Genomic DNA, 22,485 nt, shown 5'->3' with positions numbered 1-22,485 from the left:
ATTAGGGCTTGAGTAGCAGTAACCGTAGAAGCCGTCCCGGCCGTGGCTGTGTGCAGGTGGGGCACGCAGAATCACAGAGTCATTACGGCTGGAAAAGACCTCTAAGATCACATAGTCCAACCATCAGCCTGACACCATCCCTCAGTCCCACAGCTCCATGTTTCTCAAACACCTTCAGGGTCAGTGACTCCCCACCTCCCTGTGCAGCCTGTACCAATATATCACCGCTCTTCTGAGGACAACTGTTCATTAATTTCCAACCTGAATCTACCCTGACACAACTTCAGGCCATTCCGTCTCATCTGTTACCTGAGAGAAGAGGCCTCAGTCCACCTGTGCACGGCCGGGTGCTGTAGAGCAATAAGTATTGAAGTATTGCACGCACTGGGACCCCAGGGCCCCTCTGCCGCCATACATACTCCTCTGAGCCTCCCCTTCTCCAGACAGAACAATCTCGTCTCCCTCGGCTGCTCCTCATAAGACCTGTGTTGTGTTCTGCCACATTAGCAGCCCCGTGAGCTCTGGCAGCCGTGACATTTAGGCTGGCACAGAGCGAGCACCAGGAGGAGCACACAGCAGAGATGTCAGCAAAATTCAGCTGCTAATTTCCATGCTTGCAATGCTTCGTAGCTAATTATGCCTTTAATAATCTTCAGTAAATACAATTCTACTCCTTGTTTTGTTCCTATGTGGTTAAGGTATAGAACCCGATGTCATTTGAGCAAGACAATTAAACCTCTGGTGAAACATTAGCTTTGCAGCAGATATAGGATTACTTTCTGCAGAAAGAAGCACCACGGCGCTGCAGGGTAATGAAGCCGATGTTTGCAACCATTTCAGGATGTTGTGGCAGCAAGATGTATTTTTGGACTTGATCTTTAACCATACAGCTTAATTTTTGGAGCTTCAAAATGTAATGAAATGTTTTCTGAAATACCTGCTGTTCAGTTGTGGATTTTGGAGCATCAGGAAAAACCGGGAATGTGCCTAATTGCTGCAGAGAGGCCTTGGAGATGAGTCCCTGAGACCACTAGGATGCCCGGCTGCTTTAAAACAACTTTATTCGCTTTGGCTTCTGCAGTAAGTTTTGCATCTTTTGTCTTGATTGTTGTGGCAATGGGGACCCCAAAATGGATGACTGGGAAGATCCTGTGCAAAACAGGAGCTGAATTAGTCAACGCTACAGACCCAGAGCTGGTCAAGTTCATTGGAGATATTTACTATGGACTCTTCCGAGGTGGCAAAATACGTCAGTGTGGGCTGGGCGGGCGCCGCTCCAAATTCTCAGGTAAGCACAGATGTGGTTGAATCCCTAACGTGAATGTCTTGTTCGACTCTAAAGGCGCTCTGTTTTGTTTGCAGAACTTGTAGAATGCAGAACTGTTATTAAACTTATATTTGTGGCTTGCTTGTGGTCTGTATGGTTTGGGATTTGGGTGGGAATGTAAACTCTCTATTATTTTACACTAGTTTTTTTTTTTCACTGGTTATGTTCTGTAATCCTGGGATCAGGAAACAAAATCACTAGAGCTCGATTGAGGGTTTCCCTTTAGTCTTGTAAAGTGAGTGAAAGTCACTGCTTGCATCCCAGGCTATAGGAGGAGTTATGTTCGAGGTGACCCTGTAAGTCATTCTATCCCCTTAACTGAAGCTTTCCTCTCTCAGAGTGTTGCTCTGCAGTATTTCTGTGCCTCAGTTGTTGCCTTCTTTGTTGAGCTCCTCGCTTTCTTTGTGTATGTGTGAGTGTTTTTCTTTCAAGAAGCAGAGATGTATTTAGCTGTCCACATTGATGCATTTCCCCGTCTGTCCCAGCGCAGATGTTTGCCATTGCAGATCCTCCTAGCTTTGTTAACGTGTTTGTAACTTCTTTTCTGGTAACTCTGAAGGCAAAACAATATTGTTGAGTGTGGGATAGTCACATTTCAGTATCCAAAGAAGTTGGCAAGTAGGAAAGCAGGGCAAAGTTCTTCTTGCTCTGCTCAGCTACTGTTTCTTTGCAAGATATAGAGAAATACAGCCCCAGTTCTGTCACTCTATCCACAGCTGTGAGACAAAATGATAAAATAAAAGGTAGCCAATACCCTTTCCAATCTTCCTACAACTTTCTGGACTCATTAGTATACGTTCTGATTAATTCCAGTGTAAGCTGAGAGGAAGGCCTAGCATTCCACCATCACTATGGAGAGTATTGATACATATCTGAAGGATGTGATCCTATCCTCCTTGGACAAGCAAAGCTCTCACTTATGCTAATAAGACTTTTCCCTGTTAGAACTATAAAATGGGGTCATTAATGGCAGTGGACATGACTGTGTGGCTAGGTGAACAAGCATGCAAGAGATTTTCCCTTTTAAATACTTTAATAACTCTATAAAGGTTGAAAACTTTGCAGCGCTGGCATCAAAATCATGGTAGTACCGCAGAGCTGTTAGACTCACCTCCTCCTGGAGGTGTTCCACTCGCACTGTGTCATCTATATGAGACCCATGTGGTTTTTCTGGAAGTCCTAAGGCACATAAATTAGATGCTTATGTTTTGACATCTGAATTGAGCCCTGGGAGCCCGCCGGGGAAGCAGACGTTTGTCTGTGTGCACAACAGGCACAGCTGGAACGTGTCAGCAGCCCCTACAGCAATGTTCTTCCTCAAGATTCTTTCTTCTTTGTTAAGCCAGGCTTACTGCTCATGGCTTTGGAGAAGAGGCAAAGGAAATACAAATTCAGAGTAGATCTCACTGGAGCCAGCAGGAAGAGAGAGAAAGAAGAATCATGAGAAACAAGAAATCAGTCAGGAGCAACTCCTTTTCAGGCAGCAAAGGCCTGGATGAGGAAACTGGGACTTCTGGACTTCAAAGGGATGAAATTAAAAGCATGGGACAGCATTGGGAAACTGAAAAACAGGAGTCTGGATTGGAAAACAAAATGAGATAAATAGAACAGTACTTAACCCTGAATCCTTACTCACAGGTCCTCTGAGAAGGACTTTTCCCATGGTAGAATGTATCCTGTTTGTCTGATACACTGAACTGATTGCTTCTTTAACAATAGCCTTGTTTAGGTATAATTTGTTTGCTGTATGAGCATAGTGTGCTGCTTTTATTGTTGTCGAGAAAAATCACACACTGAATAGATGATTTTTTTTTTCTTGCCAGTTTTCCCACATATGGTGAAGAAACTGAACACAGGCCTACATGTGATGATAATAATGTTCCTTTGTGTGGCCATTTCCTTTTCTCTGGTCAGTTTTGGATTCTGCATTCTTAACGCAATTAAAGTTCCTTACCGGGCTATTAAGGGTCCAGCAGGAATATGCCTTTGGAATTTCCTTGCAGGTAAAATAACTTAGCAGTATTTTTCATCAGGTCACGTTCGTAATAATAATAATAATAATAATAAAAATAATAATAATAATAATAATAATAATAATAATAGATGTTAAAAGAAAAACTACTCTTGCCTTACTAAATATCTCCTTGATTTAAGTACGTAGAAATAAACCACAGAATCACAGAATGGCCCAGGTTGGAAGGGACCTCTAGGATTATGAATCTCCAACCCTCCTGCCACAGGCAGGGCCACCAACCTCCCCATTTAATACCAGACGAGGTTGCCCAGGACCCCATCCAACCTGGCCTTTAACACCTCCAGGGATGGGGCATCCACAACCTCTCTGGGCAGCCTGTTTCAGCTCCTCACCATTCTCATTGTAAAGAACTTCTCCCCAACATCCAAGCTAAATCTTCCCTCCCTCAACTTCAAACCATTTCGCTTTGTCCTGCTATTATCTACCCTTGCAAAGAGTTGACTCCCCTCCTGTTTATAGGTTCCCTTTAGGTACAGAAGGCTGCAGTGAGGTCACCCCACAGCCTTCTTTTCTCCAGGCTGAACAAGCCCAGCTCCCTCAGCCTGTCCTCAGAGGGGAAGTGCTTCAGCCCCCTCATCATTTTTGTGGCCCTCCTCTGGACTCCCCAATTAAATAAGGCTGCAGAATTGTTAGATGGCATTTCAGCTTATTGTATCTTGTCACCTTTTAAGAGGAGCTGCAAATTTTGGTCTTTACAATCACTGATAAAGGGACCAAGTTGCAAACACTGGTAAAATGTTTGGCTGTACAATAAAGGCTAAGCATTTTGAAGATGTTTAAGCGGTTCCCAAGTGCATCTCATTCCACTCACTTGTATTTTAGTAAGTCTGAAGCACAACCAAATGGTGAATGCTCCTTTTGTTTTGTTGCAGGTGGATTCATAGCTCTTGCACTCACCGGCTTCATGGCTGCTGTGAAACTTCACCGCCTCACAGAAAGAATTGCCAATTTTCAGGAGAACGTCTTTCAGTTTGTTGTCTTAGAGGAGCAGTTTGAAGATTGTTTGTGGGTTTGTGTGGCGAGTGCCACAGCACATGCACTGAATTTGCTGCTAATAGCCATTAGTTGTATTAATTTCCCTACAATTAAGACTAAAACGGAAGAGGCAAATGTTACAGCCGAAGATATCATGTACTAATAAATCTATATAAGATTCCTTTGGTGAAGAGAACTGTCATGTTAGAAATGGCTTCTTGGCTTTTTGGCTTCTGGCTTGGATGGAGAACTTCGGTTTAGATGTGAGTAAAGATGCCAAGTGTGAAATTCGGCAGTATTTTTTAATCATATCATAGAATCATAGAATTACCCAGGTTGGAAAAGACCTCGAAGATCATGAAGTCCAACCGCAGCCTAACCATAGTACCCTAACTCTAACAACCCTCTGCTAAGTAATATCCCTGAGCACCACGTCCAAACAGCTCTTAAACACATCCAGGGATGGCAACTCAACCACCTCCCTGAGGAGCCTATTCCAGTACTTAACTACCCTTTCTGTAAAGAAGTGTTTCCTAATGTCCAACATTTTAAGGTCAGTCTACAGCACCAGCAATTAACACACGTGGGAAAGTCGGATGAACAAATACTACAAATATTATTTAAAAAAACGAGCTGTATGTGCAATATATGCTGCTGACACTTTTGATAAAATGTACATTTTAAATACTTAAGAAAAATGACATGAAGAATAATTTCACCAAAACCAAATGTCTTTTTTTTTCTTTAGAAAGTAAATACATAATCACAAACTTTTGATAACATAGGATTATCATAGAACAAAAAGAATGGATGTTTGCCAATTACCTTCTCAGGATTATCTGGAAATGTTTTAGAAAGCCATCTAGGACATGTTTGATGATGGCAAACTGCACTGAAGAAGGAGACCTCGCTACCTATCAGTGGGGCTACCCTTAGGGGGAAGCACCAGCTAAGGGTGTGTGATAGTGTTTAAGAATAGAAATTATCAAACTCCACAAAGTAAAGAAGTGAGAGAGAGGAGGCTATGAGTAAATGAAGAGCTGCATGATGAAGGTTTCATTGCAAGTTCTGGAAGTAAAGTAAATAGAATCTAAGTAACAGTGCTCTTAGATAATCTGAAAAGGGTAACATTAGTGATCTTCAACCTCCTAGGAATGGACATTCCTGCTTCTGTCTGAAATCAAGACAAATAAATAAATGATGAAAGAGGACCAAAATGAGTAAAATGGTTACATGAATGGAAGGTACCAGGAAGGTATCCTGGTTCTGACAAGCATTTAAGCTGTTCTTGCACCACAAATAGTTAATATTTCACTAAAAAGAAGCAATAGGAACTGCGGATAACTTATGAATTTCTTCGAACAAATGAAAGAAGATACTACCTAAGTCAATGGCAATGAATTATTCTGTAGTCAGTTGCACTTTGTTGGCCCAGCAGGCTGTGTGAGTCCATTCTTGTGACGAGTTCTTTGTGAAAAACAGTAACATTTGTAGGATTCAAAGTGTTTATAAAACATCTCAAGATATATTAAAAAAATCAAATCAAATTATTTTTTCCTTTGAAAACATCTCTTCACAAAAGCAGTATTGTAAGGGTCACTTTCAGTAGTGCCCGACTCTGTATTTCATGTACCCAAATAAGTTGTTTTATCACTGAAGTGTGCAGAGCACTTCAGTAAAGCAAGTTACCAGAATAAGCTGATATTCAACATTTTTGCTGACTAAGCTGCTTATGTAGATATTTAAATGAGGATAACTCAGCTTAAGTCAATGAGCTTAACATCTTTGACCCAGATACTTATTTTCCTCTCTCCTTTTACTGTTTATGACTAAAGACCAATGAAAACAGTTATCTTATGAAGATAATTCTACTTTCAGTTGGTATTTTTATAAATTATGTTTTGCTGTTGTACACAGCAGTCTCAAGCCACTGAATGCTGCAGCAGTTTATGTGCATGCTCTGTGTGAGGTAAGAAATTAAAACGATTCAACTCGTCTCCAGCACACACTCAGCATGACCAGCAGGCATTTGGAAAGGCAATATCACAGTTGCAAAGGAAATGTCATAAGCCAAAGTCAATCTATAGTTGTACTAAGCAGTCTCTCTGTTACTGTGTGCTATACCATCGCTGGTTTTGGCCCTATAAGGTCAGCAGGATAATGAGCTAAGTGGAACTTTGTGCACCTGCTGTTGCAACAGGTATTAATGATCTATTTTATTCAGTGCAATGTTAGCCACATACATACATACATACAGTAATGGCAGGACTGCTGGACTGGATTCCTTGGTAGGTTGCAGTAGCTCTGAAAGAACCATAAGAGAGCACTGTGTAAGTCATGAGGGACAGCTGAGCTGACCAGCTCATGAATCTTGCTTTGAATCTTCTCAGCAATAGAGCACACTGCAGCAATAGTCCAAAAGATGTCTTAAACATTTCTGAATCTTACTGTGGGATGTTGTAGCTGCCTGAGCTGAATGATGAAATAACATTACCGTCCAGTTACTGCTTGTGAGAAAACAAGGGTTGGGGTTACATATTGTTGTTTAAATTTGATGCAGGAATTGTAACTGCTTTCTCTCAGAACCTAATGAACTCATGCCAAGATGTTATCAGAGAATCATTTGAATTGGAAGGGAACCTTTCAGGCCATCTAATCCTGCACTGAACAGGAACACCTACAGCTGGATCAGGTTGCTTGGAGGTCCAGCCTGACCTTGAGTGTGTCCAGGGATGGGGCAGCCACCACCTCTCCGGGTGACCTGTGCCAGTGCCTCACCACTCTTATGATAAGACACTTCTTCCTTATATCCAACCTAAATCTCACCTCTTTTAGCTTGAAACCATTTCTCCTCGTCCTGTCACAACATACCCTGCTAAAAAGCTTGTCCACTTCTTACAGCCCGCCTTCAGGCACTGACAGGTTGCTCTCAGGTCTCCCCAGAGCCTTTCATTCTGCAGGCTGACCAGCCCCATCTCTCACCCTGCCTTCATAGGAGAGGTGCTCCATCCCCTGGTGCATTTTTGTGTCCCTCTGGACACGCACCAACAGCTCCATGTCTCTCCTGTACTGAAGACTCCACATCTGGACGCAGCACTGCAGGTGATGTGCTACCAGCAGAATATGGGGACAGCATCACCTCGCTCTCACCCACGGCCCCGCCTCCTGCCCGGCCCCTCTCGTCGCGCTCTGATGAGGCGCACATCGCGCCGGGGTCAGGTGCCGGCCCGGCGCTGTGGCTGCGTGCCGTGCCGTGCCGTGCCGTGCCGTGCCGTGCCGTGCCGTGCCGTGCCGTGCCGTGCTGTGCCGTGCCGTGCCATGCTACCGCTGCAGCCGTGGGTGCGCCTGGCCCGGGCTGTGCCCCTGCCGAGCAGCTGCTCGCGGGGATACAGCCGTGAGGCGGGCAGGAAGGTGAGGGGCGTGTTTTAGTCGGGACGCAAAAGATCGCTCCTTTAGTTACGCTGTATCTCATCTATAGTGCTTTATCCAGCGTCGCTCCGTGCTCCGGTCTGCCCGAGTCCCTTGTCAGCTCTAACACGTGCCGTTCCGCAGGGGCTGCTGCTCGGAGCCTACGCGAGCGAGCAGGAGGGCGGTGCTGCCCAGCTCAGCGCGGCGGGGGACGCGTTCGACGGCCGCGTGTCCGGGAGGCTGCGGGAGCTGCTGGCCGCGTGAGTGCTGCGATCCGCGGGGAAGCGGGTGGAAGCGCCTGGAAACGTCAGCAAGAACGAGGCCCATCGGCTCGGTCGTTGTGGAGTTTAAACCCGTAACCCTTCCCGGGCCGGTGTTTGCTTTCCCAAAGGCCGCTTGGCTTGGAGGGAAGCTGCTATAGGGGATGCACCAAGCGCTGGGGAAAGATGTGAGCCAGCATCTGTGGAGGCTGCTCTGCATCGGGATGAGCCAGCACAGCACTGTGTGGCTGTGTTATGCAGCACCATAACTTTGTTATCATATAGACCCGTTCACTGAAAGAAGCCTCTTGTGTTCCAGATGCGGGCCCCCTCTGAAGAAAGGCAAAGCACGTGTATTCCATGGTTTGCATCAGGTACGGACAGTGCGTTTTCATGTGTGTATTTCTCACATGAGATTTTCCCTTGTGGCTCACTTTAAGCCTGCTTCATTGCTGTGCATCATGGATGTGATGTATCACAATGACTTCACATAACTGTGAAGAGGAAAAGGACCTGGGGTGTTGGTTGATGCTCGGCTGAACATGAGCCAACAGTGTGCCCAGGTGACCAAGAAGGCCAACAGCATCCTGACCTGTATAAGAAATAGTGTGGCCAGCAGCAGCAGAAAGATGATCATCCCCCTGTACTCAGCTCTGGTGAATCTGCATCTTGAGTACTGTGTTCAGTTTTGGGCTCCTCACTACAAGAAAGACTTTGAGACTGAGAGTGGAAGGCAGTGGCACCGTACTGATGCTTTTTAAGAGAAATCTGTGTAACATAGAGAATGTATTTTAATGCTGTTTGGCTTGATTTGGGAAGCACAGTCTTTGTAATAACTCTGTGCTGTGCCTGTAACAACGAGGAAAGTGAGTCCATTTGTGTGTTGGCTTTGTGTAGGACTTTCCAAGCGTCGTTGTAGTTGGCTTGGGTAAGAAGAATGCCGGAGTAAATGACCAAGAAAACTGGAATGAAGGCAAAGAAAACATCCGTGCTGCTGTTGCAGGTTAACTTCTTTAATTTTCTTAACCCTTTCATGTGGAGAAGTCTTCTAATGGTGCAGCATATTCCATTATAACTACAGGAGTTATAAGCTGAGACAAGGGGTCAGTCACACATATATGGCAGCTCTTAGTCCTGAGAGCTAGACCAGCCTGTCTCTCCAGCTGCCAAAACACTTACATTCTTTGTGTATGAAAAAAGAATATGGAATATGTTTTGGTTATTGTTTATTTAGTGTTCATAAAAGCATGGATAAACTACTTTGTGAGAAAAGAGCAGTTAGAGTGTCTTAACAAAAATTCAATCACAGCAAATATCTGATACCTGTGCTCATAATCCTTAACGCTCCAGAACGATGCAGACTTTCTTTAATGGAAAAAGCCAAGCTTAAAGGAATCAGAGCAACTGTGGAGCTTAGTCTTTATTCCTGAGAAATGGCCTAATTGTAGGAATTTATCAAGTGACATTTTTCATCACAATTTGTCAGTGTATGATAATCAGCATCTAAAATTATTCTACTGTTCTTAATTCTATTCTTAATTTATTTATGAGCTTAAGATATCTATGTTTGTTTGTTTTTTTCCCTTGAGGTTCTATATGGATCATACCTGTTTTGCTTTTCTGTTCAATATGTCCTACTCATTCCGTACTGTGTTTTTCAGCTGGTTGTAGACAGATCCAAGACCTGGAAATCCCCTGTGTTGAAGTGGACCCTTGCGGAGATGCTCAAGCAGCAGCAGAAGGTGCTGTCCTTGGACTGCATGAGTACAATGAGCTGAAGCAAAAAAAGAAACCTTTAGTTACTCCTCAGCTTCATGGAAGGTGATGGCAAAAGGAGAAGTTGCCCGTGTGTTTATCCATTTGGCTATTTCTTAAATTACGCGTGCTTGTCCATGAGAAAAATGACACTGAAAGAACAGGGCTAGCAGCAATCTCTCTCTTAACTCCTCCTAATCCTTTGAATTTCCTTTATTATTTCACACCCTGGGTATATTCATGGTGTTTGCTCCATATATTTTGTTAGTATGCCACGTTCTGAGGCTAAGGGTAAGTAAATGCTGCTTCATAGAAAAGAAGGCCAAAGATAAAAATAAAAGCAAAAATTACTTGAAACATAGTTCTGATGTAAAAGGATTTTGGGATTGCATGCCAAAATTGCAGAGCAGAGGTATCTTAAACTCTGTAAATGAACAAATCCTTCTGAGGATTAAGAAATGCTGACTGAGACCAGAACATGGATATGTTCTACATAGTTCTCATTATATTTGCATTCACAGAATAATGTGTGAGAAGAAAAGCTTGGCTTCTAAGTAGTCCTCACTGTTACCTGAGAGGAGAAAGCAGGCATCCCCATTAAAGAACAGTCAGCTCTTTAAATGCTTGCTATGTCTTTTGCTAGTGAAGTTCTTCAGTGCGCTGTGAGATGAGATCCAAATTCTGTTCTTTATCATGTAGCTGTACGTCAGCAAAGTGAAAAAGAGAATCGAGGGCTTTATGTGCTAAATGAAAACGTTCAGAGGTGTTGCAGTTAACCAGTTTTGGAAGGTATCTAAACCTTACATTTAAGGAATTAAGTGAATTTCAGAATAGTAAGGATTAGGACAAGACCAGATGTTTTAGGTAGTTTCACATCTGCCTGCTCCAGGATTCTTCTAGCTTTTTCTGAAGCACTTGAAGCAGGGATGAGAACTAGACTACATACACTGTGGATCTCACCCAGAATTCCTCTAGTAGTGGTAATGAAACATTCTTAACTACTTCAAATTAATGCTGCCGTACTTTCAAAAAATATAGAGCCAATGAATGCTGACATCTCTTTTTAAAGGCTGGCGATCATAATTGTTACGTGTTGTTTTGTTTCTCTAGTGCTGGAAGTGAAGCCTGGCAGAAAGGTGTTATCTATGCAGAGGGTCAGAACCTGGCTCGGTACCTTATGGAGGCTCCAGCTAATTATATAACTCCAATCAAATTTGCTGAATATATTGAACAGAAGCTTGCAAATTTTGCTAGCAATGTGAAGGTCCATATAAGGTAAAATCCTTGAAACTACTTTTCTATCAAGTAAAAAAACCTTCCATGACACTGAAATCAGCAGCAGATACCTTTTGCTTTTTTCTTTCTAATATCTCTTCTTTCATTCCCAATTATTATATATACCTTTCCTTGTTGTTTATTTGGACTTTGGGTAATTAAATATCCTTTATTGCTATTTCTTTTTTAGTTTTTAAAATGTTGAGAGAGAGCCCTAAAAGCCTTTGCAATTGAATTTGCACAGCTAAAGCTTCTTGTCCCTGAATTTCTAGTTACTGCCATTCAGCAGAAATGAGTTTGCTGGTTGTGTAAGTAGGTGCTGGAGGGTGACCTGGTGAAAAGCAAAAGGCTGATGGCAATCAACTGTACACGTAGTATCTGATGGAGAACAGCAAAAAAATAAGGGGATGCAACATTGTTATTCCATGTGCCATCAAAGACTATACTGTCTCATACACAAGTTGAAGTTTAATGTTTCTCATGCAGAAAGTACATTCTTCTATGAAAGCAAAAGCCAAACAGTAACTTTGAGGCAGTACTTTTCTGCTTCATATATATACTCACACACATATATATACATATACATATACATACATACATATATATATATATATATATATATATAAAATTTCTGTTCCAGACCAGAGTCTTGGATAGCAGCACAGCAGATGGGAGCGTTCCTGAGTGTAGCCAAGGGTTCGGCTGAACCTCCCATCTTTCTGGAGATCCACTATTCAGGAGGTGTTAATCCAAATGACTCTCCCTTGGTATTTGTAGGAAAAGGAGTTACATTTGACAGGTATGTATGGTGATATTTTAATGGTTTGGGGACAAGGGCAAGCTGTGGTTTTGTTGTTAAAGAAGATCTGAAACCACTGAGTCTAGTATTTGCTGATTCGGGGTTTTTTAAATTATTTTTTAATGCTGAAACATAGTGATGGGCAGAGTATTAATGTATGTAACATGTAACACCTCCATGCTGGATGATATTTATTCTGCTTATTTCAGCGGTGGCATTTCATTGAAGCCATCATCGGGTATGGACGCGATGAGAGCAGATATGGGAGGAGCTGCAACGGTCTGTTCAGCCATTGTGACAGCAGCAGCCTTAAATCTGCCTCTTAACATAATTGGTAAGTGCTTGTTTGAGTGCCTGATTTTTACAAGATTCTCTGCAGACAAAGTCCATTCTTGGTTAAGTTTTATGTTTGAAAACCGTAGCTTCCAGTTGACATTTTCGTTGCTGACATGCTTCAACCAGCAGAGGGCAGCGAACCACACATCCTCGCAAGATTCGTGCTCAGATGTATCCCAAGGGAAGTACTAAGCAAAAATCAGCGGAGCAGAAATCTGCGTATATAATCTCACTGAAGAGCAGCGGTTTACAGTTCTCTCATCCTTCATGCTTTGGGCAGACCACAGGAACAGGCTGGAACAGGGGCTGTCTTTCATCCCACTGTCCTATTCACTGTTTTCACGCTGACTAGAAGCTCGTCTGTTTGCCCTTCTTATGGTCGACATTCTGTGGTGATTCCTCGGACCCCTCGACATAACACAACGAGGAGAGCTTGAACAGCTCGTTGTTCAGAAGTCTGATTTTCAGAAAGAAATAACTCTGTTTACATATGACTAATTGTTCATATATGGAAGACATAAGATAGTATCTGTTGACAGAAGCATCAGTGAATTTCAAAGCTCCTCTGCTTTCACTTGCCTGAGTGTACAAAGTAGAAGTAAATGCTAATGGTAAAATGGTGTAGGGGAAAAATGCTGTGGTGCAACATGAGAGAAATCCCACTGATTGAAAAAATTAGGCCATGTGACTTTCAGTGACCAGGAAAACTCAGACACTGAACAATTAAAGGTGAAAATTTCTTAAGTTTTCTTAAGTTTGTTGTTTGTTTTCTGGTTTTTTTTTTAATATCTGTTGAGAGATGGATGCTAGTAATGGACTATTTGTTTTTCCTCTTTCAGGTTTGGCACCCCTCTGTGAAAACATGCCCAGCGGGAAGGCAAACAAGCCTGGGGATGTAGTTACAGCCAAGAATGGGAAAACAATACAGGTATCCTATGAAACTTGGATGCAAACATAAGTTATTTACAGATGTGTGTTATTAAGTAGGAATTGCAATCACAGGATTTTTTCAAATATGTATTGAAGAGGTTAGACATGTTCTAAACTCCTTTGCAGTTTCTATGAGCTGTATTTCTCTAAGCAAATTAATTTCCTTGGGCTTGTGACAGTGTAGTCACAGTGTGACAGCTGTTTAAGAGGAATATGTGAGGAATAAGTCAGTTAATGTGGGATATTTTCAGTAATCTCTTTGTTGATTTTCCACCTGAAGGTTGATAACACAGATGCAGAAGGAAGGCTGCTATTAGCTGATGCTCTCTGTTATGCCCACAATTTTAATGCAAGGGCTATTGTGAATGCTGCAACATTAACAGGTAAGCAGTCTCTCTTCCCTGCTTCATTTTGGAAGTCAGTTTTTTGTTACTCTCGTTAAATGGTCCGTGGAGTTGTTGTACTATGTACATGATGACAACCTGAAGCTGAAAGCAGGTGAGATAACTGTGCATGTTGCAGGATAAGAGCTTGCACAAATTCTGCTCTAACAACTTGGTACAGCTGCAGCATGTCTCCAAGACTGGGGGCATTGGCGTGCATGGAGCACAGTAAGCAATATAGATGAAGCTGGGCCTGGCCCAGCTGAGCTGGAAAGGATAAGCCCAGGAGAACCTATGCAGACTCGGTTGTTTCTGCACAATACTTCCCTATGCTTCTGTTTCTGACTGAGCTTAATAGTAGATTCCAGGCAGTTATGTCACTCAGCATCTTGCCTAAGCACATCCAACCCCCAGGGATGGCTATGTGGTTCAGAGATACTGATGTGGATAATTTTGGCAGTTCCATATGGCAGTAGCCATGCTGAAGTCAGAATAGTTTCTTTGTGAACAGCCTCTTGGGTGCCTGAGTTCTGTCCTACCCAGCACCACTTCTTCCATTTGCCGAGCTATCCCAATCTCCACGATCCTACCTCATAGGAGAGTCAATACCAGCTTCCCAGGAAGTCATTTTCAGTGAAACATCTCTTATCTCATGTGCATTTTGCATACTTGAAAGCATAAAATATTTTCTTCTCTATAGTTATATATTATAAACCGGCATAAATAGCACTGTGTGTGCATCTCACGAACTGCAGCAACAATCCATTGGAGCAGAAGTGATTGTAGCTGAAATGTGAGCCAACATGGACAAACAGATCAGACAGGAATCCACTGTGTTGCTTAATAAACAAGCTAAGAAAAATTACTTTCCTTTCCTTTAAATAATGTTCCTCAAGCTTAACCTGTTCACATGCTTGGAAAATTTTTACAGAGAGAAGCAATGTTGATTTTAAGATAGTTGGCTTTGTGTAAAATTATTTCCATGATAGGAGAAATGGGTTACTCTCACTCCAGGCTATTGTTTGGGATGGCAGGAAGGAGAAAGCTCCTGCATAGATTTCTTACAATCAAAGAATGGCCTGGATTGAAAAGGACCACAGTGATCATCTGGTTTCAACCCCCTGCTATGTGCAGGGTCACCAACCACCAGACCAGGCTGCCCAGAGCCACATCCAACCTGGCCTTGAATGCCTCCAGGGATGGGGCATCCACAGCCTCCTTGGGCAAGCTGTTCCAGTGCATCACCTCCCTCTGTGTGAAGATTTCTGACATTGTTAAAAATTGTGATTTTTTAAATCTCCCTCGGATTGAATGCCTGAAACAGCACCAGCGTTAGAGAAGCAGATCTGTGGCAGCCAAAAAGTAACTGTGGATGTGATCTCTCTGCTTTAGGCGTGGTTTACTATTTTGATGGTGATTATTTTTACTTAAATTAAATTTTTATATGCTGCACAATGAAGGTATAACCTTCAGGGTTGTCTTTTTGTAGGTGCCATGGATGTTGCGTTGGGGTCTGCTGCAACAGGAGTGTTCACAAATTCATCTTGGCTTTGGAATCACCTTTATGAGGTTGGCCTTCAACATTATTATCAAATGATAACAGCCGCTGTTACTAAAAAATTAGTGACTTTTTAAAGGAAGTCTTACTTATACAAATCTAATATGTGACTGCATTTTGGAATCTCATAGGTGTGATGGACATGGGGAGTCTCTGAAAGATCTGTGAAAGTGTTTGTTACCAGGAAAAAGCATTATGGGGGAGAGAAGAACTCTTTGTATTCTTTTTTACAACCACTACCAAAAGTAGGATTCGGTTTTGTTTTCAGTGTATTTCCAAATAGCTGACATTATTTTTGGACTGTAGGAAGTTTTAGACAGCGATCAAAGCTTGACAAGGATAAACACGTGCAATGCTAGTGCTTATAAATGCAGTTTGAAAAAGGAGTGGGAGGAAGAACCAACCAAACAAACACACAAAAACAACCAGTGAGTCACCTGTTCTTTTTCAGGCCAGCATCGTGACAGGAGACCGAGTATGGAGAATGCCTCTCTTTGAACATTACACAAAACAAGTCACAGACTGCGCTCTGGCAGACCTGAGTAACATCGGGAAGTACAGCAGGTAACGTTGTCCTGCGCTGTCCTTGCAGTCTGCAGCTGTGTTTGGGCTGGTGGTGTTGCTTTAGAAACGATCCCTCTTTCTGCTTCCTGCAGAGCTGGAGGAGCGTGCACAGCTGCTGCCTTCCTGAAGGAGTTTGTGACGGCCCCTCACTGGGCTCACCTGGACATCGCTGGTGTGATGGCCAACAAGGACGAGGTGCCGTACCTGCGGAAGGGCATGGCTGGGCGCCCCACCAGGACGTTGGTGGAGTTTGCAGCTCGGTTAAGCCAAGACAGTCACAATCCCAAATAAAATGCCTAGATGTTTATTCTAACATCATCTGCTGTGCCTTAAGGATGCAGACTGAAAAGGTATTTTCTGCGCGTTTTATAAATCAAGAACATCTCAACTTTGAGACTCTGTTATGCAGCTTTAAATAAACAGAACACTGTTTGGACCTACTTGAGGTATTTAATACCAGACCGGGATCAAGGGAACTACTTCATGTATGAAGTAAGCACAGTTCGTGTAACCAATGACTGAACAAATGAACCATGCTGTGCTTTAATTGAGAGAGAACTGACAGCATGGGGGAGCGGAGCTGTGCTGGTTCTGCAATGCCTGCAGGACACGATGCAGGACAGCGGATTTGGTTTCTTTAACAGGAGAGGTCCGCTCAGGGGTGAACTGAACCCTTCGCTTTCTCCTGTCCGCCGGGGCTGAGGTAACGCCCCTGAGGAGCCGCCCGCCTCCTCCTCCAGGCACTGCGCGCATGCGCAGCCCCGCAGCCATCAGCCGTGCGCCATGGCGGGCGCGCTGGGTGGGATGTTCGCTAATCAACCGCCGGGACCGCCGCCACCAGGACCCCCCGGCGGGCCCGGCCCGGCCGGCCTCATCCCGCCTCCCACGGGGCCCCGCAATCCCAACAACACGCTGGTGGACGAGCTGGAAGCGTCCTTCGAGGTGCCGGGAGGGGCGGGGGAGCCTGCGGCCGAGCGGGGGCCTGATTAGCGCCGCGCCCTCACCTCCTTGCTTCCTTCCCTCTCTACCCTCAGGCCTGCTTCGCATCGCTGGTCAGCCAGGACTACGTGAACGGCACCGACCAGGAGGAGATCCGCACCGGTGAGCGCTGCGGAGCGGCCGGGCCGGGCCTGGGGGCGGCGGGGCGCTGCTTGGAGCTGCTTGGAGAGCTCTGCTTTATGGCTGTGCGCTCGGGAGCGTTGGTAGGGGCGTAAACAAATGTTTTCTTGCACCTTTAACATAAGCTTTGAAAATCTGCAAAGCAGTGTTTGATGTGGAGAGTTCAAACACGGCCTCGTACGATCAACACGTACCAGAAATCCCTCCTAGAGAACCTTCAATTTATTCTGTGTGGTACAACAGAAGGTGTTTTAGCAGCATGCACACAAATGCTGCTGTGGTGACTGTCTGAGAACCCTTTGTGTCTTTCCCTGTTGCTGTTGTACCTGCAGGTGTCGATCAGTGCATCCAGAAGTTTCTGGATGTCGCAAGGCAAACGGAATGCTTCTTTCTACAGAAGAGACTGCAGCTGTCGGTCCAGAAACCAGAACAAGTAATTAAGGAGGTATGCTACATTGGCTTACCCGTGTGTGTTAGACCAGATACAATGTGCAGCAATGCAGCTAAGTTGCCTCATTTGCACTGATTTTGGGTTTCTCGCTGTGCCTTTTGCACAGGACCTTCTCACTTAAGCACTCTTAAGAATCCCTTCAAGATCAGCTTGAAAAGCCAGGCTTAAAAGTTACACGCATGTCAAGTGAGGTTCTTTGTTATTCCTAGCATTACTGTCTATTTACTAATAACTATTTTTTTCACCCTCAGGATGTTTCAGAGTTAAGAAATGAATTACAAAGAAAAGAAGCATTAATTCAGAAGCATTTGAGTAAACTGCGACACTGGCAGCAAGTCCTGGAAGATATCAGTGTACAACACAAAAAGCCTGCAGAAATGCCCCAGGGTCCATTAGCGTACCTGGAACAGGCGTCTGCTAATATTCCTGCTCCAATGAAGCAAACGTGAATTTACACAGCTAAATCTAAGGCATCGTCTTTTTACTTCATGTGCTTTTTGTATAATGTAATTTGTACTACAGGTATAAAGAGTTAAGATAGAATTAAGTTAAATAAATACTCTTTTTTGGAGGAAAAAAACACTTTGGTTTTATATTTACATTGAAAGTATATGGAGCTCCTGTTCAGAATAGATTTCTGGTAGAAGTGTGCTTTCTACAATATATCCTGTTCCTTCTGGAAAGCATGGCCCTAGCTTTCCCGATTGTATCTTGCTACTATGGTGCAAATACACACAAAGGTTCTTATTAGGATGGATGGATGCCTCTCTGCAAGTGCAAAATCCTCTGCAGCTGATGAGTAAACTGGGATTCAAATCCTTCAGCACTTGGAGATGAGCTGTCCAATCTACAACACTAGGTTGCTAGTTGGACAATTCCCTCCCCCTGTTTGTTGAGGAATTACCTGAATGTTATTTTATTTACAGGTGCTTTTTTTTGTGAATAGCACCATTTTCTCCCAGCAATAAGTTGCTTAGTATGGTTTGATAAATTCACTCATTCACCCACTGGGCATTTTGGTGGGCGTCAGAACAATATGGGGACAGTGGATGCAGTTCCCATCAATCTGGAACTCAAGTGCATCAGTTCAACTCACAGTTCAGCATAACAGCACTACTTAGCAAGCCATGAAAGTTGGTCACTAACAAGCAAGTTTTAATGTTCATACTTACATACCACCCTGATTCATCAGGCTGATGGATTGTTACACGTGTTGAAGTGCACCAGGAACATTACATGACAATACTATACAAAACAGTTCATTAAGCAAAGCAGAAAAGATTTTAGCTTGCTATTCTTAGCTGTGTGTCACATGCTGCTCAGCATAAAACAACTTCAACAAAAAACCAGTTTAAAACAATCACATTAGTATGCAGAAAAACAGCTGATGAAGCAGGCATATAAACCTAGAGAAATCACTTACTAGTAAGTAATACCTTCAGCTGGAGCCAGTAACAGGACATTAGAGGACAAACTGCATATTTAATGTGATAGTGGAATGGTACGTTCTCTTGAGTAAAAAGCCATTTCACATAGCAGTATTAAGAATTTTGCTTTTTCTTCATTTTTTTTTTTACAGAGATTATTAAAAAAAATGCATTTTGCTGAAATCCATGCCTCTAATTCCATTATAATTAGATGTAAGAAAGTGCTGTTGTTCCTAACTAACCTAATAATTTCCTTAGAAATTACTTCAGTACTTTTTGTTGTAAAACTTATTAGATCAACATTCCCTAACAGAAAACAAACAGGTAAATCTGAGGAGTATGTAAACTATATGCTTTAAAATGAAAAGTATTTAGTAAACCATTCTTGATGCTCAGGGTCTTGTATTTGGTCATCTTTGGTTTGTGGCGCTTCATTGCCATGTGTCCTGTGCAAACAAATAAACAGTAGAATTGCTTACAATCTTACCAATATTTAATTAATTTATTTATTTTTTTCCTCAGAAAAACATTAAAATCCGATAAATGGAAATGTGCTCTCGTGAGCTGTGTGAGTCCAAAAAGAGCCAGCTACAGTTTCTAGTGGGATCTGTACTAACTAGACACAGACTGGGCTAATAGCACTGGAATTGAGACAAACGAAAGTGAAAAGGAGCTGAGCAGCGATGGGGGAATGTCTGAATGTAGTTCTGACAGCTCAGAAATTAAATAGTAGGAATTTTTGAAAAACAAAAAGGCAGCTGCATAGTTGATGCATGAAAAAAGATCAGACAAGTTTTATTTGGAACTGAAGAATTTATCATAATGTTAACTTGGTCTCTATAATTGATCCTATTACATAATCCCTGGTTTTACAGTATTCAAGATGCTTTTTTTAACATTTGTGTTAATTTCACTCAGCTTAACAGTAGTGTGAGTTCATATCATGTTCACCTCCCATTAGACCAGGTTGCTCAAAGCCCCATCCAGCCTGGTTTTGAACATCTCTGGGGAGGGGGCATCCACAACCTTGCTGGGCAACCTCTTTCAGTGTCCCACCACCCTCACAGTAAAGAATTTCTTCCTAATATCTAGTCTTAAATCTACTCTCTTCCAGTATGAAGCCATTTCCTTGTCCATGCCCTTCTAGAAAGTCTCTCCCCAGCTTTCCTATAGGGCCCCCAAATCATTCTCCTCAAGGCTGGCTGCTCTCAAGCCATTCTCTGCCCAACCTGTATCTGTGTTCAGGATTACCCCAACACAGGTGCAAGACCTTGCACTTGGCCATACTGAACTTCATAAGGTTGGGAAGGGCCCACCTCTCAAGCCTATCCAGGTACCCTTGCACGGCATTCCTTCTCTTTAGCACATCAGCTGCACCACTCAGCTTGGTACCATCTGCAAACTGGCTGAAGGTGCATTCAATCTCACTGCCCATGTCACCTATAAAGATGCTGAATAGCTCCAGTTGCAGCTGTGGAATGCTACTCATCACCAGTCTCCACTTGGACACTGAGCCATTGACCACAACTTTCTGAGTGTGACTGTTCAGCCAATTCCTTATCCAGAGACTGGTCCATCCATCATATCCAATTTTCTCCAACTTGGCAACCAGAATGTTGCGCAGGATAGTGTCAAACACTTTGCAGAAGTCCTAGATGATGCCAGTTGCTCTTCCTTTATCTACTGACACTGCAACTCCATCATAAAAGGCCACCAGGTTTGTCTGGAATGATCTACCCTTGTCGAAGTCATATTGGTTACCACTAATCACATCATCTTTATTTTCCATGTGCCTCAGTAGGGCCTTCCGAAGGATCTGCTCCATGATCTTGCCAGGCACAGAAGTGAGACTGACTGGCCTGTAGTTCCCTGGATCTTCTTTTTTTCCCTTGGGGGTTGTGTTTCCTCTTCTCCAGTTAGTGGGAACTTTACCAGACTGCAATGACCTTTCAAATACGATGGACAGCGGTTAGGCAACTTCATCTGCCAGTTTTCCCTCAGAATCTGTGGATGGATCTTGTCATGTCCCATGGACTTGTGCACCTCCAGGTTCTTTAGATGGTCTCAAACATATTTTCATTTACAATGGGCAGATCTTTCCCAGCTTTTACTTTTGCTTTCTGCAACTTGGGCAGTGTCAATAGAGCCCTTGATGGTGAAGACTGAGGCAAAGTCATTGAGTACATCAGCTTTCTCCACATCTCCAGTTTCGATCCAGAAAGGGTCCACATCTTCTCTGGCCTTCCTTTTATCACTGGTATATCTGTAGAATATTTTCTTGCTCCCCTTTGTGTCCCTGGCTAGATCTAATTCTATCTGGGTTTTAGCTTTACTAATCTGATCTCTGGTTGCTCAGACAACTTCTTTGTAGTCCCCCTAAGTAACCTGTTCCTGCTTCCACTGCCTACAGACTTCCTTTCTATGATGAAGTAAGTCCAGGAACTCCTTGTTGATCCATGGAGGCCTCGTGGCATTCTTGCCTACCTTCCTCTTTCTCAGGATGTACTGCTTCTGGGCTTGCAGGGGATGATCCTTGAATACTGACCAGCTTTCTAGGGCCCCTCTTTCTTCCAGGGCTTTATCCCATGTCATCCTGCCAAGCCAATTTATAACTGATTGATTTAAAAGAGTAAGAAGCAGCCAAGCTACTCTTAATGTCCCCATGTATTACCCTTTAAAATACAAATCTGATTTGCTGTGGCAGTCATCTGGCATTACACAGAATGCTTTCATCTCTAAGATATAGGAATTGCCAAGCTGGATCCATGCCAGGGCCCAGCATTACTGCCTTTGGCAGGAGTCAGTACCATCTGCCTTCCAGGAAAGAACCCCATAGCATTCAACGTACAGAGCAATTACTGTCCACTAGGACATAGGTGGGAAGGCTGGCTTTTGTCCTGAAATATAGTGGTAATCTTTTATATGTATGTAGAATTGTAACTATATACAGTATTAACTACGTATATTTTTAACTCTTTCTTAGAATTAATTTATGTTTGGAAAATCCTAAACATTTTTTAAATAATAGCTTGTAAATTTGAAGAAAAACAAAAAGCTTTTCAGTGCAAACACACTAAGAAGTTGTTTGAAATCAAGAATAGCAAGAGATCTTGACATGACAGTGGAATATCACTAAGTATCTGCTAGTTAGTTTTTAAGTCTCTAAACCTTTTGCCAAATGATTAGCCTATATGGTCATTCAAATGTCTCCTAATATAAAAGTTCAGCTACATCAACCAGGTGCAAAACAAGGAGACAAAAGAAACATCTTTAACAGAATTATTGGTAGGTACTCAAAGCTTTAAACAGCCACGTTCATTATTAACAACACTCCAATGTTTGCGGTACTTCTCCATTTGTATCTGGCAGGCCTGCAATGATAAGCTCTGCTGGGCAGGTGTTACAGTCTACATTTGCAGTTAGGGTCTATTAAGAGAAAATTGATCACATGGAATTCACTAAGAGACAGGAATCTTGCATCGCTGTTTATTTCCAGACGTGTAATGTGCTTGAATGCCTACAGGACTCAGAATACAAACTCACTGAAATTCTTTGAAATCACAACAAAAGAAACAAATACCTTGTGGCAGCGCTGCTGTCTGAGGTCTGTGCTGTTGGGGAGCCCGCTCTGAGGCATCCAGGACTCTGGTCTAAGCTTGTCGATTTTGTTATTTGAGGAGCACTTCTTTTTGATCTCAAGTCGCCACTCAAAAAGCTCTTTGCATAGGAAGCTAAATTTGGTACACTGACAACACGACTGGGCACCTCAACTGGTCTCTTCTGCTGCTTTTTATCATAAAAGAAAACTGTATCACACACACACATTTTTACACTTAATGGTACAAAAACTGCTTCATTCCTAGACAGTGTGGGAGGAGCATGC

General features: G+C 43.0%; 4 protein-coding genes and 1 long non-coding RNA gene across 13 annotated transcripts in view; 3 read left to right on the top strand and 2 right to left on the bottom strand.

Annotated features, from left to right (window-relative positions):
- Window positions 1-500: 500 nt before the first annotated feature.
- Window positions 501-4,533, top strand: CLRN2 (clarin 2). Its single transcript, XM_015862919.3, has 3 exons — window positions 501-1,288; window positions 3,151-3,330; window positions 4,235-4,533. Exons 1-3 carry the CDS (start codon window positions 1,036-1,038, stop codon window positions 4,498-4,500), a joined length of 699 nt encoding a protein of 232 aa, XP_015718405.2. The 5' UTR covers window positions 501-1,035; the 3' UTR covers window positions 4,501-4,533.
- Window positions 4,534-6,498: 1,965 nt separating this feature from the next.
- LOC146761138 (uncharacterized) lies at window positions 6,499-7,497 on the bottom strand. Its single transcript, XR_014945489.1, has 2 exons — window positions 7,320-7,497; window positions 6,499-6,641 (listed from the first exon to the last, which is right to left on the bottom strand). It is a non-coding gene; the product is annotated as an uncharacterized LOC146761138 (long non-coding RNA).
- Window positions 7,498-7,538: 41 nt separating this feature from the next.
- On the top strand, window positions 7,539-16,045 carry LAP3 (leucine aminopeptidase 3). Of its 3 annotated transcripts, none has more exons than XM_085545674.1 (14): window positions 7,539-7,615; window positions 7,656-7,748; window positions 7,890-8,005; window positions 8,325-8,379; window positions 8,903-9,008; window positions 9,667-9,826; window positions 10,871-11,035; window positions 11,676-11,834; window positions 12,044-12,168; window positions 13,010-13,098; window positions 13,381-13,483; window positions 14,973-15,052; window positions 15,493-15,605; window positions 15,698-16,045. In XM_085545674.1, the coding sequence occupies exons 2-14, from the start codon at window positions 7,656-7,658 to the stop codon at window positions 15,894-15,896; spliced, it is 1,563 nt and encodes a 520-aa protein (XP_085401800.1). In that variant the 5' UTR covers window positions 7,539-7,615; the 3' UTR covers window positions 15,897-16,045. The 3 variants fall into 3 exon arrangements, with proteins under 3 accessions (XP_085401800.1, XP_085401799.1, XP_015718289.2); XM_085545673.1 differs by having other exon boundaries at window positions 7,539-7,620; XM_015862803.2 differs by having other exon boundaries at window positions 7,539-7,748.
- Window positions 16,046-16,368: 323 nt separating this feature from the next.
- MED28 (mediator complex subunit 28) lies at window positions 16,369-17,755 on the top strand. 2 transcript variants are annotated; one of them, XM_085545684.1, is made up of 4 exons: window positions 16,369-16,547; window positions 16,640-16,706; window positions 17,122-17,169; window positions 17,427-17,755. In XM_085545684.1, the coding sequence occupies exons 1-3, from the start codon at window positions 16,389-16,391 to the stop codon at window positions 17,163-17,165; spliced, it is 270 nt and encodes an 89-aa protein (XP_085401810.1). In that variant the 5' UTR covers window positions 16,369-16,388; the 3' UTR covers window positions 17,166-17,169; window positions 17,427-17,755. The 2 variants fall into 2 exon arrangements, with proteins under 2 accessions (XP_085401810.1, XP_015718290.1); XM_015862804.3 differs by having other exon boundaries at window positions 17,057-17,169.
- A 554-nt stretch (window positions 17,756-18,309) lies between these two features.
- FAM184B (family with sequence similarity 184 member B) overlaps window positions 18,310-22,485 on the bottom strand; it is a 42,201-nt gene continuing 38,025 nt past the window's right edge. For 2 of the 6 annotated variants that reach the window (XM_085545670.1, XM_015862799.3), the window contains 3 exons: window positions 22,183-22,388; window positions 21,087-21,195; window positions 18,886-19,048 (listed from right to left, as the gene is read on the bottom strand). In XM_085545670.1, coding sequence (XP_085401796.1) covers window positions 19,034-19,048; window positions 21,087-21,195; window positions 22,183-22,388 — 330 coding nt within the window. In that variant the 3' untranslated portion in view covers window positions 18,886-19,033. Of the gene's footprint in view, window positions 19,049-21,086; window positions 21,196-22,182; window positions 22,389-22,485 lie in introns of all 6 variants that reach the window. The other 4 variants (XM_015862800.3, XM_015862801.3, XM_085545671.1 and 1 more) reach the window with 4 other exon arrangements.

This window comes from Coturnix japonica, chromosome 4 (genome assembly GCF_054131305.1).
Source record: "Coturnix japonica strain WE chromosome 4, WE-NBRP24, whole genome shotgun sequence".
NCBI classification, from domain to species: Eukaryota; Metazoa; Chordata; class Aves; order Galliformes; family Phasianidae; genus Coturnix; species Coturnix japonica.
The sequence above is the reverse complement of the archived record's forward strand: the minus strand, read 5'-3'. Positions and strand labels throughout refer to the sequence as shown.